This window comes from Zingiber officinale, chromosome 7A (assembly GCF_018446385.1).
Source record: "Zingiber officinale cultivar Zhangliang chromosome 7A, Zo_v1.1, whole genome shotgun sequence".
NCBI classification, from domain to species: Eukaryota; Viridiplantae; Streptophyta; class Magnoliopsida; order Zingiberales; family Zingiberaceae; genus Zingiber; species Zingiber officinale.
The window spans coordinates 49,604,166-49,624,350 of NC_055998.1; the positions used below are offsets into that span (position 1 = coordinate 49,604,166).

Here is a 20,185-nt window from a genome sequence, read left to right on the forward strand (position 1 = left end):
GATTCCACACGACCGTGCCCTTCCTCCTCTCGGCCAAGGTGACACGACCGTGTGATTCCACACGGTCGTGCTTTCTTCCTCTCGGCCGAGGTGACACGGCCGTGTGGAATCACATGGCCGGGCACCTCCTCCCTTCAGCCAAAGCTACACGGTCGTGTGATTCCACACGACCGTGTCTCTCATTCTCTCGGCCAAAGTGACCTGGTCGTGTGGGTTCACACGGTCGTGCCGCTTTCATCCTCTACCAAGGGTCACGACCGTGCGACCCTCACACGGTCGTTCCCTGTGTCAGTTGGGAGTGCAATAGCCATCAGGGCCACACGGCCCAGACTCACCAGAAGCTTCAGACTCACTTCGGCCCTATGTGACTGCAAGTCATGTCCTTCCAATCATACAGGTTAGAATAGATTTAAGGACTACGCAGCATGTAACAGGTAGAAATGCCGAAAAAAAATTAGATGCACGAGTAAAGAGTAACATTTGTCCTGTAGCGTAAGGGTATGAGTAAGGGCGGGGCGTTACAGAGAAAGGGTTGAATTTGTTTTTGCAGGACAATTCACCCCTCCCCTCTTACCAGCCACCAAGGGACCAACATATGGGAATTAAACTATCATCAATTTCACGTTCCTCTTTTCAAGTGCGCTGGGTTGCAAAAGATAAAGGAATAATCATCAACGATGAATGTGGCTTCACTTTGGGCAATTTGAACAAACGAGGACACATGAATGATGAATTTATGCTTGCAAATCAAGTCAATCAAGTCTTGTATATTGATGATCCATTAAAAAAAGGGGTGGTCAATTGTTCTCTGAGTTCCAAATAAATGTTATGAGAGAGCTGATGATGATTGGAACAGTATTCCAGACTCTTGACCAATTGATGATGTTGATACTCATTGTATTCCTGCTCATGAAAGATACTTTAGATAAGAAATCGAGGGTGTTTGGGAAATGAAAAGAAAAAATGATGTTTTGTATTTTTTATGTAATTTTATGTTATGAAAAGAAAGGATGCTTTATGCACTTTATGATAGGTTTTATGTCATGTTTAGTTATTTATTTATGTTTGAGTTATCGTAATTATATATGTCATGTTTATGTTACTATTATTTATGTTCTTATGCAGACAATACTCGATGGGTTGTAAAAAACAAGGAGTAGTAATTGAGGAGATACATAGAGTAGTCGATGTAGAGAGTCACCAATGCGGAGTTACATGGAGTTACTAATGGAGAAGAATGTTCTGTATATGTGCATAAGAACAAGCGAGGTCCTACATCAATGTGTAAACTCACTGCAGCTGCAAGATGGGAAAAAAAAGTGAAGATTGATTACGATGGCATGGGGCGGTCATTATACAATGCAAATTGAAAGACATTGCAATCATACATTGGCTCTGTTGCTAGAACCATGGTACCAATCAATATAAAGTCTTAGCCTACTATTCCAGAAAATATAAAACAAAAATTATGGGAAGAGATCTCGATAAGATTAATATTTAGCTTTCCATCTCTATGTTGTCATTGTCTTCTTTAATTAATTCTTGTCATATTAGTTGTACAATTATTTTTCTTGTATGTTGATTATTTTCTTATTCATGTTCAACTTCTCTATTAATAATAGCAACTAATATTTTGTGTTGCAGAATATGTTTGAATTAGCACAACAAAGTGAGGCTGTTGTGATGAATTTAACATCTCAAAAATGGTGAGATTTCAAAAATAAACTCACTAGCAGATCTATTTGTCCAAATAAAGGTAATCCTGAAAATTTGAGTTCTCTATCGGGTCAATATCAGATCCCAAAAGTAATTTGGAAAGTATTTGTAAATGAGAGACTTCATTCATTATGAGAGGTACGTACTCATATGGTGTTAGCTATAAATCTTTGAAATATCTCATAGATAATTTATCCTTATATAACTTGTTGTATAACTTACATATTTGTATGATGTTGTTTGTTTGCATTTGCAAGTCTATACATAATGGTGTTAAGGATTGCAGCACGTCTTTGAAAGTATGGTGTTGTTTATTCTTCTACATTTGCAAGTTTCTACATTTATAGATTGTATGATGTTATTTGTTCATTTGTATTTACAATTCTTTGAAATATCATTCAAATGCTTACATGTGTACCAATTTATTTGTTTGCATTTTAAAGTAAGTTATGCATAAGGAAAAATTTTAAAGTTTGTTTGCTTATACGTCTTTATCTTGTACGTGTTTATCTTTGTACATTTTTTTATCTTTATCTTTTTCTATTAGTATTTTTTTTTTGTCTCATTTATATAATAGTGTTAATCTTTTCTTTCAAGATTATTTCCATACTTAATTCAAGAATATAATAATTTAGGTTATTCATAAAAAGTAAAAAAGAACGGATGATGTAATATAAATATCATCACAGACTATCTCGCAAGGGTTACATCGGCTTAGAAATTGAATTGGTAAGCTATGCAGCATTTTGTTTATCATTTTCAAGCTAGTACTTAATATTATTTAACTGGTCAATTTTAGAATTGTAGAGGGAGAATAAATTAATTGCTGAAAATGAGAAAGTTGATAGATCGATGCTTTAGTGTAAAGCCATTGAGGACAAATCTGGCAACATAACAAATATGGCGATAGCATAAGTCGTTGAAAAAATCGTAAATATTTAGTTTTATTTAATTATCATATTGCCTAGCTAAATAATATTGGAGTTTTTGGATTGCTTTGTTACATCACTTATTATAGGATTACTTGTTAGAAAAGAAGGTCAAAGGAGAGTTCAAATCTTCTGGGATGAATGATGTGTTAACTGTTGGAACCCCAAAGTTATTTTGGTGTGATCAATAAGTTAAGTTAGGTCATGTAGTGTTTTAACCTGTGTCTAAGTGTGCAGGAGCTTAGGAGCACAGTGAGTCGAGCGGAAGACACAACTAGCGAGAAGGACGGCACGGGAGAGTGCGTATGAGGGACGATGCACTGCGGAAGAGTACACCAGCGGACGAGAAGGAAGCGTGCAGTGTTTCCGAGAGACAAGAAGCCGGAGCGGAAGATTACTCAGGGAGCAAGAGACGTAGCTAGCGAGAAGGTCGACACCGGGTGTGACCGAGGGACGAAGAGCTACGGATGAGTACGCTGGCGGACGAGAAGGAAGCTATGAATTTCCTAATTTTATGTGTTTTAAGGGTATATTCTTATCTTATAGATCTAAAGTAGATCTAGGCTTAGAAAACTCGTACATGAAAGTTTTACGAAATTTTTATTTCTTCGCACGGATCCGTGGCATGGGAATTTCGGGGTTTCCACAACGCAAAAAGCGATTTTTGCAACCCGAAAAATCCAACATTGGTATCAGAGCCACGTGCGAAGCGCGTACGAGTTTTAATTTATATTTTTATGAAAATTACAGATCTATGAATTTCTGTAAGTTTATGATTTTTATAGATTTTATGGGTAATTTTCTCGTAGAAGCGAAGCACAAGTGTTTAGACACTTGTAGGCTTTGACTACCGAGAAAATATTTCTGAAACGGCAAGATTTCGAACCCAAATCGTTTTGGGACAGCGGGCTCAGGTGATGTAGGATCGCTTAGGAACACTCTCAATGGTTATATCGCGGGTAGGGGTGCTGCCCCTGACCCCGCAAGGGGCTTCGTTCCGCGATTGCGCCCGAAAATCGCTAAACGGGACCACCTAAATTTTTACTCATAAAAATTGTAAAAATTGTAAGAAAAATTACAAAAATTTATAGAAATTACATAATTTAGAATTATGTATTATTTTGTGATGGTCATGGCCCAAACGACCCAATTTGATTGGATATTGTGTGTTGTAATTCATAATACGGCCTACGTGCCGTCATGTGATTGTGCGTGTTGTATATTTGATATGCGACCTACGCGTCGTGCCCTTCTATTTATTTATTCTTGTTGTAAATAGTTTAGACTCGAATGTAACTCGAGTTTCACCTTTTCTAATGTACAAAATTGAGGCGGTGGAAGGTCCACTCGAGACGGAGTTACGAGAAGGGCGCGAGCAACACAAGGTGGTCAAAGGAAGGAGCTTGAGAAGCTGTTGACCTTAGGTTGACCATCCGATCTTCTCATTGGCTTGAGAACATCGTAGTAGGGCCATGACTAATCACAAAACATTTAATTAATTGCTTGTGTGTATATATGTGATGCATGCTAGAATAAGTAATTAATTAGTACCTTAACGATTAGATTAGATCTAAGTCGCGCACATGATGCACCTCCACGATTAGATTAGATCTAAATCGAGTATATGATACACATCGTCGATTAGATTAGATCTCAATCGCGTCAACTCGAAATGCCTACCATGCCGTGATACCTATCACTACCTCGATCACATGTTGTTGTTGATTATGCCAAAGCAGAGCAACACATATTATCTTGGTAGGGTACGGAGGGACAATCTTGGTCCCGCCTATCAACGCATGGGTGAGTACAACTCAATTAGATTGAGTAACTAGTTAATTCAATTGGATCGAGTTTAACTAAAGGCATTTTCCAATGGTTGATAGATAGGTCAAAATCACGTTTATATTAACTCTTGGGCGTATTAGACAAAGCTAACTCGAGTTTTAATATAAATGCGGATCTTGATCCTATAAACAAGAGTTGCATAGAGATGTAATTGGTAATTAGTTACCTACCAATCATATTAAGTCTTGGACGATTTAGCCAAAGCTAACTCAAGCCGTAGTATGATGTGGATCTTGTCCCACTTGAATTATAGAATTCAGTGGGAGCATCATTTAATTAAAGGCCTAATTAGATGATTAATATAATATGATATTTATTTTTCTGTATTTTTCTGTTGTAGATAATCATGACGTCAAATACGAACTCTTTCTCCCTGCGTTCCGTCCTTGAGAAGGACAAGCTCAATGGAGCTAATTTCCTGGACTGGTACAGGAACCTGAGAATCGTTCTCACACAAGAACATAAACTGTACGTTCTGGAGCAGCCCATTCTAGAGGCACCTCCTGCCACTGCCATGCGAGCTGACCGAGATGTTTACAAGAAGCATCAAGATGACACATTAGATGTGTCATGTCTTATGCTCACGACCATGAACTCTAAGCTTCAGAAGCAACACGAGTTGATGGGCGCTTATGATATGGTTGAACATCTTCGTCAACTATATCAAGGACAAGCGAGGCACGAGAGATTCAAGATCTCTAAGGCATTGTTTTAGTGCAAGATGCAAGAAGGGATTCTCGTAGGCCCATATGTACTCAAGATGATTGGGTACATAGAAAACCTACAGAGGTTGGGATTTCCCCTTGGCCAAGAGCTGGCCACTGACTTGATCTTGTAGTCTTTGCCAGAGAGCTATAGTCAGTTTGTCATGAACTGCAACATGAACGAAATTGACAAGCCACTGCCTGAGCTGCTTAGCATGTTGAGAACTGTTGAGCTCAACCTTAAGACGGTTAAGCCCAACTCCATTTTGATGGTGCAAAAGGGCAAGGGCAAGGGCAAGCCCAAAGGTAAGGGAAAGTCCCAAGCCAAGGGTAAAGGCAAGGCACTGAAACCCAAAGGAGGGGTCACCAAGGATGCTACCTGCTTCCACTGCGGTTAGACCGGGCACTGGAAGAGGAACTGCAAAGTGTACCTGGAAGATCTTAAGAAGAAGAGAAGTGAGACTTCCACTTCAGGTATCTATGTTATAGAAGTCAATCTATCTATTTCTTCATCATGGGTATTAGATACCGAATGTGCTTCTCACATTTGTACTAATGTGCAGGTGCTGAGAAATAGTAGGGCATTGACGAAGGGCGAGGTGGACCTACGAGTAGGCAATTGAGCACGGGTTGCTGTTGTTGCTGTAGGAACTTATCATCTATCTCTGCCCTCTGAGCTTGTATTAGAATTAGATGAATGTTGTTATGTGCCTGCTTTAACTAAGAACATCATATCAGTTTCTTGTTTGGACAAGAAAGGTTTTTCATTTATAATAAAGAACAAATGTTGTTCAGTTTATTTAAATGATATGTTCTATTGTAGTGCACTTCTGATGAACGGACTCTATATTCTAGACCTTGAGAACCCTATCTATAACATAAGTACCAAGAGGTTCAAGTCAAATGACATGAACCAAACCTATGTCTGGCACTGTCGCTTAGGTCATATAAATGACAAACGCTTATCCCAGCTCCATAAAGATGGTTTGCTGGACTCATTTGATTTTGAATCATATGAGACATGCGAGTTATGCCTTCTAGGAAAGATGACCAAGACTCCCTTTAGTGGACACAGTGATAGAGCGACTGACTTGTTAGGTCTTATACATAGTGATGTATGTGGCCCTTTCAATGTCACTGCTAGAGGTGGTTATAGGTACTTCATTACATTTGCTAATAACTTCAGTAGATATGGTTATGTGTACCTGATGACACATAAGTCAGAATCCTTTGAAACGTTCAAAGAATTCAAGAATGAAGTGTTTGGCAAGTGTATTAAGATACTTCGATCAGATCGAGGTGGAGAATACCTTAGCCATGAGTTTCATGACTATCTAGCTGAGTATGGGATCCTATCCCAACTCACTCCTCCTTGAACACCACAGTGGAATGATGTATCTGAAAGGAGGAATTGTACCTTATTAGATATGGTAGGGTCTATGATGAGTCACACAGATCTTCCTATGTATCTTTGGGGCTATGCTGTAGACACAGCAGCCTTCATTCTCAATCGAGTTCCATCTAAGGCTGTAATAAAGACACCATATAGGATATGGACTGGGAGAGATGCCCAGGTGTCTTTTATGAGGATTTGGGGTTGTAAGGCTTACGTTCGACGTCAAGTCTCGGATAAACTTGGACTCAAATTCGATAAGTGCTATTTTATTGGATATCCCAAGAAAATGAAGGGATATTACTTCTGCATTCTCAGTCAACACAAGATAGTTGTGGCTAAAACTGGGTATTTCTATAAAGAGATTTTGTTTCTAGAAAGATTAGTGGGAGTACGCTCGATCTTGAAGAAGTTCAAGATGTGAACCATAGCACTGAAACTTTGATGGAAGTTGAACTGGAACCACAAAGTGTTGTGGATGATGTTGTTCCACAAGGAGTTGAGGAACAACAACCAATTCAAGTAGGCCTACCTCTTCGCAGGTCTGATAGGGTGCGTCGTTGGCCCGAGAGATATTCATTTCTCTTGTCTGATCATGATGATGTTGTGCTTATTGAGGATGAGCCTACCTCCTATCAGGAAGCTATGATGAGACCAGATTCCGAGAAATGGCTAGAGGCTATGAGATCCGAGATGGAATCCATGTACACTAACCAAGTATGGACTTTAGTTGATCCACCTGAAGGAGTCAAACCCATTGGGTGTAAGTGGGTCTTTAAGAGAAAGACTGACATGGATGGACTTATTTATAAGGGTCGCTTGGTAGCTAAAGGTTTCAAGCAAATTCATGGTATTGACTATGATGAAACAGTTTCTCCAATAGCGATGTTTAAATCCATTCGGATCATGCTTGCTATTGTAGCATACCACGATTATGAGATCTGGCAGATGGATGTCAAAACTGTGTTTCTAAATGGAAACCTACTCGAGGATGTGTACATGACACAACCTGAGGGTTTTGTAGATCCACAGCATACTGGCAGAGTATGCAAGCTGCATAGGTCCATTTATGGACTAAAGCAAGCTTCTCAGAGCTGGAATCTTCGATTCGATGATATAATCAAACAGTTTGGTTTCATCAAGAATGAAGATGAACATTGTGTCTCCAAAAAGGTTGTTGGGAGCACAGTTGTTTTTCTTATATTGTATGTGGATGACATACTACTCATTGGGAAAGACATCCCTTTGCTGCAGTCTGTCAAGACTTGGCTAGGGACTTGTTTCTCAATGAAGGACTTAGGTGAAGCATCCAGCATTCTAGGCATACAGATCTATAGAGATAGATCTAAGAGATTGCTTGGCCTAAGTCAGAGTACATACATTGACAAGGTACTACTTCGGTTTGCCATGCAGAACTCCAAGAAGGGATTTCTACCAATGTCACATGATGTGAGTCTTTCGAAGACTCAAAGTTCCTCTTCTAGAGAGGAGAGAGACCGCATGGATCAAATCCCTTATGCTTCAGCCATAGGATCTATCATGTACGCCATGCTATGTACTCGTCCTGATGTCTTAGATGCTTTGAGCATGACGAGTAGATACCAGTCAGATCCAAGTGAAAGTCACTGGATAGCAGTCAATAATATCCTTAAGTACTTGAGAAGGACTAAAGAATATTTCTTGATATATGGAGGCAATGACGAGCTAGCTGTAAAGGGTTACAGTGATGCTAGCTTCCAAACTGATCAGGATGATTCACTACAACAAAAACCCTCATAGACATCGGTTTTCCACCGCTGTCTATTACATTTTCGACTGATGTCTATGAAGGCAATGTAAAAGGTCTACCATTTTAGACATCGGGTTAAAACCGCTGTAGTATCACTTAACGACACCGATTTTCGAATTGGTTATTAACCGGTGTAGTATCACTTAACGACACTGTTTCATCAACGGTGTAAAACCGATGTAATATTATATGTTAATAACACCAGTTTTGACAGCGGTATACGACCGATGTAATATTAGTTAATGACACCGGTTTTGCAGCGGTTGAAAATTGATGTAATATCAGTATTATTTAACGACACAAATTCGATTTCCGAAACAGTGAAAAATTGATAGTATCCCAGAAAATATTAGGACATGTCCAATATTACACGTAGGGAAAAACCAAATTCCAAACAATAGAAAAAAGGATTCACAAAGGAAAAACTAGCCTTTATATTTATGCTAAAAAAAAAGGATTGAGCCTTTAGCAGACATGTCTTACCAGTATACCAGGCCACACTGCTTGGTACCAAAATAAAAAAATAATTAGGAAATAAACACAATTACTGATATTAGTACCATAATGCTATCTTTGACTCATACAATTATTTGTTCTTTATTGAACTGCAACTATGACTAATACTAGTTCACATAAAACTTCAGTAAAGAAGGCCAAAATATTTTAATACTTTTTAGGAACTTGATAAATTTGAGAAATTAAGCAAAAAGGAAGTAAGAAAAATGATAATGCATTAATCAAGTATTCAAGCCATAACAAAGCAAAGGAAGTCAGAATTTCACAGCATTGATAGATAATATGGACAGATATGGTCTAAAGATTTTACCTTGATATTGTGTCAGATAAGATGGTCCACTAGGTCTAGCATTTAATCCATTATGTGCTGAAGGCAAAGCCTTATCACAAGAACTAGATGAATGTTTAATGGTATTGACACCCGCTTGCGCATCACTAATCAGTGATTGCTTCAAATTAGGGGCAGCCCAGGCCAGCACAGGAACATGAGATATAGTTGAAGAATTACGAAAGCCTCCAGAGGATGTTGTCATAGGACTCTTGTCCTGTGAAATCCTAGAAGCACCAGATGCAATGGTACCACGAGATTCAGATTTTGCACCAACACTTACAGGAAGCTGTTGAGAGGAATGAACTGATGAATGCACGTTTGTTTCCTTGGACACTTCCATCTGTAGACTTAGACCACAAGCATAGGTTATCAGATAAGTTCTGTAGTGACTAAACACTTAAGGAAAATGTCATATCAGATATCTTACATTCAAACAAATTCTGCTGTGAAAACTGGAAAGCTAGGTATTTTCAAATGTTGTGCTTTCCAATACAAGCTAAAAAATAACATGGATATCAAGTAACATATTAACAATGCATAATTATCCATATGTAAGCAAAATATAACTAAACCTCATTACAATGTTCAGAAATTTCTTTGTATTTACTTATGGTATTGAAAGAAATCAGAGATTTGACATTGTCATTCCCTTCATAAAGAACAATAAAACAACAAACATGTTGAAACCACATGATTTTGCTGATTTGACAGTGACAATCTTTACGTTTCAATAAAGTTGCAGTATCATGATTATTTTTTTTTAAAAAAAAAAGCATAATCTTAAGCCAATATATGCCCTGTGCTAGATGCTAGAGAGCATTTCAACCAATTCGAGAGTGACAATCTTTATATTTTAATAAAGTTGCAGTATTATGAAATAAAAGGCATAATTTATAACTAAAGCATTTTCTTCACTAGATTTAATCTAGAGAGCAAGTCAACAAGAAGAGTGAGTGAATGGAGATTATGACCTGGATCTTTCATAGACCTAACTTTTTAATATGACAGAGAAATGATACAAGGACTTGGGTCAACAACGCAAACAAAAAATTGGAGCAAATAGCAGCCATTTCATAGAATATTAATTTTCTAGGTAAACAGCAACTCGAAACAACGTAATTATGCGAGTCTGTAGGATTCAACAAACACATGAAAGGTAAATACCTACTGAAAAGCAATGTAAGCAGGCATACTAAATGAAAACAATAAGGCGTAATATGCAACCACTTGGATATCACTAGATGCATGTTCTCCCACCATTGCACTCTGTTTAGGGCTATCTCGTACTAAGATCAAGAGCAACTATTGTTAAGGCAATTGGATTCCTTGACTCTAAGCGAAGGAACCAAAACGGGGCAGGAAGACGGACCTTTTTCTTGGTCAATATCAACTTCTCTGCAATGGACATCCTGGGCGGCTGGAATCCCAAAGCAGGATCCTTAGACCTGTTCAGCCCAAGATCCTCCGCCACGACCCTCACTGCCTCCGTGGAGACGAGATCCTTTGGTTTGATGGCCTCGCACATCACCACAAGCCTCTCCTTGGCCTGGGTCACCAGCGGCTTCTCGATTGCCGCCGGCTCCTTGCCGCCTCGCATCTGTCCCAAGGCCGACAAAACCATAACGATCTCTGTGACTCTCTTGAAATCACCTTCGTCCCTCGCCCTCTTCCTGGTCTTCAGAGCTGCACTGGCGGAGGGGCATTCAGTAGCAACGATGAAACTGTCGAAGATGAGGAAAGATGTCAATAGCGACGAATGGATAAAGGAATGCGAAAAAGGAATCGAGCGGTGGTCTTGGGAATGCGAAGATGGGTGTTGGAGGAGATGATGTGTGGTTGGACGGAGAAGCATGGGCGTCGTGTGTTGATCCTGATCGGAAGAGGAAGGGGCGTCGATTTAGGAAGGGGAAGAGGGAGATGAGGCTGAGAGAGCGGCGAGGAGGAAAGTGGGCGTGATATAGGTTTAGGTTTGGAGGTAAGAGTGAAGTGTTGCAAATTGCGGCTAAATATTGGTGGGAAAATTAAATTATTTTATTTTATCATAGACATCGGATTTTAAAAACCGCTGTTAATATCGGTGTCTATTAACGAAAAAAAGGCGCTCATAGACATCGGCTTAAAAAACCGATGTCTATGAGCGAAAATCTACGCTTATAGACACCGGTTTTTGGAAAAATCGGTGTAAAATACTCAAAGACATCGGTTTTTGCTTAAAACTATTGTTGTTCCACCGATGTCTATGAAGGTTTTTCTTGTAGTGATTATCGATCGCAGTCGGGGTTCGTGTTTTGCATAAATGGTGGTGTTGTGAGCTGGAAGAGTTTGAAGCAGGACACAGTCGTTGATTCTACAACAGAGGCCGAGTATATTGCTGCATCAGAAGCAGCAAAGGAGGCAGTTTGGATCCGCAAGTTTATTACTGAGTTTGGGGTGGTTCCTAGCATAGTTGATCCCATAGAGCTCTATTGTGACAACAATGGAGCAATAGCACAGGCTAAGGAACCTCGCTTGCACCAGAGGACCAAACACATACTACGGTGCTTCCATCTCATTTGAGAGATCATCGATAGAGGAGATGTGAAGATTTGCAGAGTACTCACTGAGGTTAACATCGCAGATCCCTTGACCAAGGCTTTGGCACAGAGAAAGCATGATGGTCACACTAGGTCTTTGGGCCTTAGAGTTTATATTGATTGGCACTAGTGCTAGTGGAAGATTGTTAGTTAGAGTCCTAGAGTCAATCATTTGATGATTGTTGTATGGACTCGTTGTATCATATTCTTATATATATAAAAGCTTTTATTTATGGTTATTATGCTTACTTGTATTGGTGCCAAATAACTAAGTATAATAGCATCCTTGAGTAGAAGGTTCTTACCTATATCAATCGGTTAGTTGAATCGATAGTGAGATGATATAGGGAACACTACTCCTAATCATTCCTAGTCAAGTATTAACATTCAGGGACAATGTTAATGCGACGAGACTAGCATGTAGGTTAACTTGATGACTTGATCTCACAAGTCATGGATATGGAGATATCAAGTTAACACATGGGTATGCATTGGAGAATATATACTGAATGACCTGCCATGAGAAAGTATCATGGATCGTTATATGAGTGTCATATACTTTCTCATGTGGCTATTAGTATGACTACTAGTTCTTGGACCTGAAGTCCCATGGTGGCTTCGTCAAACGTCACCCGTAACTGGGTGGATTATAAAGGCGATTACTGGGTATGTAACAAATTATGCGGAGGGATGTGAGTGATGTAGATGGGATCTATCCCTCCTATATGAGGGGAGTGACATCGATATTCTTGATAGAGTGAGACCACTAAGTGCATGGCCATGTCCAAATGAGTCAATATGAGATGTTGAGCTCATTTGATTAAATGAGTCTACTTGGGATTCAAGATTTAGATTAATTAGAGGATAACACGGTGTATGCCTCACGTTGATCAATCTAGATGTCAAGGACAGAAGGACACTTGTCATATATTGTGAAGAGTCACAAATTGTAATCACAAGGTTTGGATCTCAACATTCTTATAACTTGGATAGTAATGATGTGTTGCTAGATACCGTTCATTACTTTTGCTTCTAAATGGGTTTAGGAGCATTGCCAATGTTATAAGAACCTATAGGGTCACACACAAAGGGCAATTAGATGAAGATTAGGTTCATTTGATGAACCTAAAGGATTAGGTCCATGTGATGAACCAAATTGGATTAAGAGTAATCCAAATTAGGCTAATTGAGTTGGACTCAATTTGGTTCATGTGTTAGATGAGTCTAATTTGGACTTAGACTCATTGAGTCAATTTAATTTAATGAATAGAGATTCATTAAATTAAAATTGACTTGAACCAATGGTTAGATTTGATCAACCATGGGAGAGAAGTGGTCAAGTTTGACTTGACTTGAGAGGAAGATGAAGATCAAGTTTGACTTGACCATTTGCCACCTCATTGGTTAGTTGACAAAGAGTGGGCCAATGATGATGCTCCACATCATCATGGTTGCTTAAGTGGGATGCCACCTCATGGGAGTTACCAAGAGTTGTGACTCTTGGTATTCCATGGAGGTTATTAACTTCTTAATGTGGCCGGCCACAATTTATTCAAGTGAGGAGTTTTTCAATTTGTGAGTAACTCTCATCTTCTTCCTCAAGCTCTCATCTCTCCTTCTCTTCCTCCATTACCGAGAGCCACAAAGGGTGTTAGCACACTCTAGTGTCTTTTATCCATCTCCTTGTTCGTATGGATACACATAGAGGAGTGTTTACTTAGACATTCTCGAGATCCGACATCATTTGGACGAGCGGGATTAAGCGAAGGGCATCGCTTCAAAGGTATACCTTCTGATCTTGTCACTACAACAAAAACCCTCATAGACATCGGTTTTCCACTGGTGTCTATTTCATTTTCGACCGATGTCTATGAAGCCGATGTTAAAAGTATGTCATTTTAGACATCGGGTTAAAACCAATGTAGTATCACTTAACGACACCGGTCTTCGAATCAGTTATTAACCGGTGTAGTATCACTTAACGACGTCGTTTCATCAACGGTGTAAAACCGATGTAATATTGTATGTTAATAACACCAGTTTTGGAAGCGGTAAATGACAGATGTAATATTAGTTAATAACACCGGTTTTACAGCGGTGGAAAACCGATGTAATATGTATATTTTCTAACAGCACAAATTTGATTTCCGAAACAATGAAAAATCGACAATAATAAAAAAAAATACACAAATATTCACAAATTATACAAATATTCTTCATTCAACAATATCCATAAAATACACAAATATTCACAAATTATATAAATAATATTCTTACAACAGTATCCATAAAATACTCAAACATTCTTTTTACATCAAAAGCTAGCTAATAGATATCAAAATCAAGGTAGAACATTCTTTTAATAACACATCAAGGTAGAACCGCACTTCAAATGTAATCTAGCATGCATTCAGCCCACTCGAACCGCACTTCATCAATTTCAACTCTGGAGTACTTGAGATTTGTAAACTGTAAAAACACATAAATAATATATTAGTAAACCAAGACTAAAAATCATAGTTGAAAAAGTAGTAAGAGCACCAGGTAACAAGATGACTAATTGGAATGTTTAAAAAGAAAAACATTCATCATTTATCTCAACCACATCATATAGTGATAGATCTATCATTCCTGGTGGCTGCAAGATAACTACGGTCTTATCGGTGTCATCAACTTCTCTGACATGCTCAGGGTCTTCAGGGAGCAGCTTCTGCCATGACCCAGCCTTCTAGCATGGCAAAGAGTTATCCAATCCCAAACATTGCTTCGCTCTTCCGCCCTTCAGTTTTTTCTAGTGTGGTGTTTCCACTGATCTGTCTCTTCTTCAGGTTTCCTCGCATTCCAAAAGTTCTTGGGGTTCATATCCACTTATCATCTACCATCTCATAAATATGTATTTTAAAACCCTTGTCTGTTATGTATTATTGATATCTGTGTTATGTTGAACTGATCTGCCCAACAACTTAACTTTGGACTGCTATTTTGTTGGAGCCACTCTGATAGTTTGATTACAGGATAGCTTTCTACCACATGCAACAGGCACATTTGTCAGCTGGGAACCATGCCATAGCCCTCACTGTCATTATGTAAAAGGCAGCAAAGTAACAAGAGAAAAAAAGACGACAGATCAGAAAGCACACACAACTCTTTCTGTTCCTTTTCAGTTTTATAAGACTGCTGATTGACATTGATGGAGCTGCCTCTGCTCAAAGTTCAAAATGTTGTGAAAATAGCCACCTATGAATTGTTGAACCAGTAGAGAGACTGAGCCAGAAAGAATCGATAGGGATGGGATACTCTGTGCATTTGAACAATCCACATGATGCATGCATAGCTGCAAAGATACTTAATAACCTTATCCACCACAGATACCTACTAGGCACAATTAAGATTGAAGGATTTCAATGATGCATAAGATTTATCATTTGTGTAACTGATTTGATTACTTTGGCTCAAGATATATCATTGCATCACGAGGCCATAAAAATTTAGCACTTAATCTGATACTGAAACAATAAAAATTTCTCCTGTAATGACACAATGGTAAGTAGTTATACAGGCAAAAAAGTAATGAGATTTCTAGATAAGAAAAATGTTGTTATGAAATTGATCTATTCATTACTTTGGATACTGAGATAAGAACTTATATTAATAAACAGTACAAATAAAGGACCATGTGATCATAGACAATAGAGAACTCATTACATCGAATGAAGGGGAAAACATAGATAGTGCAGTGTGCACATTATGATGAGCAAGAACAATACTTAAGTAACTCTGACTATTGTCTGCCATTAGTCTAGTTCTAACCCTAGATCAAGGAAATGGTACTAAAATCTATAAAGTCTCAATTATTTCAAACTACATGCTGAATATTCTTTCATAACATAAAGGAGACACTTGTTGACAAGATGTGTTATACACATAAGCCTTAGCACAAAGGGTCATAGCTCTCTTCAAAATCTCGATAACAAATTGAGGGATCAAAGTGAAAGGACTGCATTCATACAAGAAGTGAAAGATTTTTTACAGCATTAATCAGATGAATCCTTATTAACTCTATTCTTGCTGTTTCAGAAACTTTACAAGTTAAGCTTCAAGACACTCCAATTCGGTATGAATGGTTTTCCATGCTAAAAGTATATGTTCTCAATGTATCGATCTTTGTCACCTTTTTATTTTTTTACAAGGATAAAAATAATGAAAAAATCAGTTCTAAATTAAGGCAAGATAACAAACAGATAAGATCTATACTTTTCGCATCTTTTCAGCAAGCTCAACATGTGCAGACTTTACATTATAATCACTTCCAGTTTTGGTCAGACCCTGCCAAAGAAGGTAGAAAAACTTGAGTTCATACACAAATGTTAAAATATGATCTTATATCACCGAGATGGTAATGTTGTCTGCAGTTGGAAATTGCCTTTGTTATAACCAAAAGAGACAAATCCACACGGTTCATTAAAAGATCTGAAATTGTGTTCTTCACATATTGAACTGCGCCAGGAATATCTCGGTCAATTAGTATCTTGTGTAGGCATTCGTTTACCAGATTCTTTACCAACAAACAGTTGTCTCTTCTAACTGTCTCGATGCCTGTTGTTAAGAAATTGAATGCCACTAAATCATGTTTTTTCAATAACTATTAAATAGTTCAAATACTTACCTTTTGTGTCCATTTTGTCAAAACTATCAGGCTTTGTCCAGTACAATCCAGCATATCTCTTCTTTCTTATTAGCAAATAGGGATAATAGACCTTTTCAAATTCAAGCCTAATGGGCTTCAAAAAATGTTTAAAAAAAATTAGGACAGAGACTAAAAACAAAATTTGAGAATATGCACTATATATTCTTGGATGACAAATTTGCCTCATAGTAAATAAATAAAGAAAGAAAATAAAACATGATTTAAAATGAAGACTAAAAATGTCAGCTAGGATATCTAGCTATAATACCCTTAGTTTACAATGTCAGCTAGGATATCTAGCTGATAATACACTAAGTAATAGAAATTTAAAGAAACACATGATTTAAGACATCCACAACTCAAATAATCATGTCTCAACCCTCGGATACCTTTATGAAAGTTCTTGTAATATATTCTGATGCTTCTCTTCCTAACTTCATTGCTTCCTCTACAGAAGGCACACCGAATTGTACCATAACAGAGTCAGTGTCCCCATAAATAACCTAGAAAATTGATCATTAAGTTGTCAACTAAAGAATAAAATTGATATCTGTGTTATGTTTCATAAAATTGCCACTCCAGGAAGATAAACCCACCGAGGACGCCTCCCTCCACAACATGTAAGACAAATCGATAGAGTGAGAGATCGAAGGGGCTGCTTCCTTCGAATCCTTGTCCTGGCAAAGCCTGACCTCTATTCTCTTCGATTCTCCATCGTAATCAATCCAAGAATGCAATTTTTCTCCTCTGCTGAGGATGAGAAGCAAACCATCGTCGGAAAGATTACTGCTTTTTGTCAAAAGTTCTCCGCCAACATCGACTTCGACGAGGCTTGCTGTCGTCATGAACTTCACTGCAACGACACTGGTCGATAACCTAGACCAGTCGCCATTCACCGGTTCAAAGGGAACGCTGACCGGAGATAAAAAGAGAGCTAGGCCTCCGCCATTGCCGGGCGAAACAGAGAACGAGAAGGAAGAAGAGAACCCGGGCTTGGTGCTGAAGAATCTGACTGGTTTCCAGTAAATCATAAGCCCGGAGCTCTTGTTCGCCGCACGCGTCACCCTCACCTCCGAGCTATTCATCTCAGCATCGCCATAGAGGGCAAACTCCGTGGCGAAGCTCCGATTTTTCCCCGACCCACCGAAAGAGAAGAAGAGAGCGTTACCTTCTCCAGTCGATGCGCAGTTCCTAGGTGACAAGGGGGCGACAAGCAGAAGGATGATGGCGAGAATGAGAGTGGAAGCGGTCGAGGATGACGTCATTGGAAAGATCCCTAGGCGAGGTGCAAAATGTGCAAACGACGAAGGAGCAGAAACCCTAAGCACCATGAAGCATGAGGAAAAGACGGAGAAACCAGAAACCAGAAAGCATGAGGAGAAGAAACCCTAAGAGATGGAGCAACCCGCGAGAGGGCAAAGACGGAAGGGAGAGGAGAAGAGAAGGGGAAAGAGGATATGGATGTGGTCGTTTTCCACAGACCTCACAAGGGAGTCGTGTGTTGATCTTGATCGGGAGAGGAAGGGGCGTCGATTTAGCAAGGGGAAGGACGGCGCGATATAGGTTTAGGTTTGGAGGGAAGTGTTGTAAATTTTGGCTAAGTATGGGTGAAAAAATTAAATTATTTTATTTATCATAGACACCGGGTTTTAAAAACCGCTGTTAAAATCGGTGTCTATTAACGAAAAAAAAGGTGCTCATAGACATCGGATAAAAAACCGATGTCTATGAGCGAAAATCAGCGCTCATAGACATCGGTTTTTGGAAAAACTAGTGTAAAATACTCAAAGACATCGGTTTTTGCTTAAAACCGTTGTTGTTCCACCGATGTCTATGAGGGTTTTTCTTGTAGTGTGTAGATCTAATGTAGATCTAGGAGTAGAGAAACTCATACACGAATTTTTAACTTCGCACGGATCCGGTGGCATGGGATTCGAGGTTTCCACAATGCAAAAAGGTGGTTTTTGCGGCCCGAAAATCCCTACAGAAGCACGCGACGATTCCGAGGGACGAGAAGCTGGAGTGGAAGCCTGCTCGAGAAAGTTGAAATTGAGTTCGGGTGAGCCTTATTTTGGTTGGTTGAAATCACCCAAGCGAGCAGAGCCGGAGTGGAAGACCCAGACCGAGGCGAGCAGCATCGGAGTAGAGGACCCGGACCAAAAGTCAACTTTGTTGACTTTACTGGTCCGGACGCCCGGAGCCATTCCGGGCGCACGAAACCAAGATCGCGTCAAATGTGACTTGTTACGAAGGGGATAAAAGTTTATCCTCTCCCAAGCGCCTAGAACCCTTCCAGGCGCCCCGACTAAGGCTATAAATATAGCCTTAGTCTAGAAGCTTTTAATCAACTCAAGCAATTAGCATTTCCAACACTTGTATGCTTTCTTTCGAGTTTAGCTTCTATTCTTCTGTGCGTCATTGCTGTAAGAGGCTTCTCCGCCTTAAGGAGATACTAGTGCGACACATTCCTTGGATTAACAACCTCCCCGGTTGTAACCAAGTCAAATCCGATGCCTATTCTTTTTATTATTTTTCTGTTTATTTATTTTATGCAAGTGTTCTTTTAAAAGTTCGTAAAAGGGTTATATTTTTTTTTTGTAGGGCAATTCACCCCTCCCCTCTTGTCGGCCTCCAAAGAGACCAACAAGTGGTATCAGAGCAAGGATGTATCAGGAGGACTAACCGCCGACTGAAGCAACGAGATGGTCGGAACGAACATCTACCCACCAACGTTCGAGGGGGAGTTCGCTTTTTGGAAGCGACGAATGCAGGTCTATTTAAAAACTGATTTTAATATGTTATTAATAATGACGTATGGTTATGAAGCTCCAAAGGATACAAAAGGAGAAGAACTTGAGGAGCATCAGTGGACTGACGAGTAACATGATGAAATCATGACAAATGGTAAGGCTGAATCCCGCTTTCTGAGTGTACTACCTACCCAGGATCTCGAAAGAGTCAGAAAATACAGAAGTGCAAAAGAACATTGGGAAAAGTTCTTGAAGTTCTATGAAGAACCATTTGAAGCCGACTCCTCGATGGACACCGAGCCGTTGTCAGAAGAATCCGAGATGGAGGAAATTACCGGGACAGCCCTAACAGTCGAATTCCATCCCGAGGACACAGAAAACTTATCCCAGATGAGCATCGATGAAGGGGGAGAATCTTCGAAAGAAAGCAACTCAATAGGGGGAGGATCAAAAGTCAATAAGGTAAGTCAGGTACGATCTCCACCTCCTGACCAATTGCTTAATTCGGTTAAAATACTGTCAAAAGTTTTTTCGAGAAAAAAAATTATATTATCGAAACATTTTTGCGAATTATAAATTAAAAATAAAACAAAGAATAGTGAGTTTAAAGAAACTTTAGTAACAGATTGCCGATTAATGAATCTCGACAAACTAATAAGAGAAAATGACATGTTAAAGGAACAAATATAATTTTCTGCATGTTCAAAATTCCCTATTTTAAATTTGAGAAATTCTGACAAACTAAAATAGAAATTTAAACTTCACTAACCCAAATTGTGATTAGACTTAGCGCTTTTAGCAAGAAAATTAAACAGCTAATTTCCTTATGAGGCTTTGTCTATGAAAGTGATTGTTGCTTCAATAACCAAGAAGGTCTAGTGTCTCGCTACTGCTTGGAAGTCAAAATACTGAAATGAAATGTTTAATTAACTTTCTGATAAAACATTAA

General features: G+C 39.0%; 1 protein-coding gene across 1 annotated transcript; it reads right to left on the reverse strand.

Annotated features, from left to right (window-relative positions):
- Positions 1-16,860: 16,860 nt before the first annotated feature.
- LOC121999374 lies at positions 16,861-17,751 on the reverse strand. Its single transcript, XM_042554064.1, has 2 exons — positions 17,083-17,751; positions 16,861-16,989 (listed from the first exon to the last, which is right to left on the reverse strand). The coding sequence occupies exons 1-2, from the start codon at positions 17,749-17,751 to the stop codon at positions 16,861-16,863; spliced, it is 798 nt and encodes a 265-aa protein (XP_042409998.1).
- Between the last annotated feature and the right edge of the window lie 2,434 nt (positions 17,752-20,185).

Bases quoted from the DNA above. Each gene is read 5' to 3' on its own strand.
- LOC121999374 (XM_042554064.1), bottom strand. From the start codon at position 17,751: ATGACGTCATCCTCGACCGCTTCCACTCTCATTCTCGCCATCATCCTT. The intron at 16,990-17,082 runs GTGGGTTTATCT...TCAATTTTCTAG, and splicing joins TGTGGAGGGAGGCGTCCTCG to GTTATTTATGGGGACACTGA.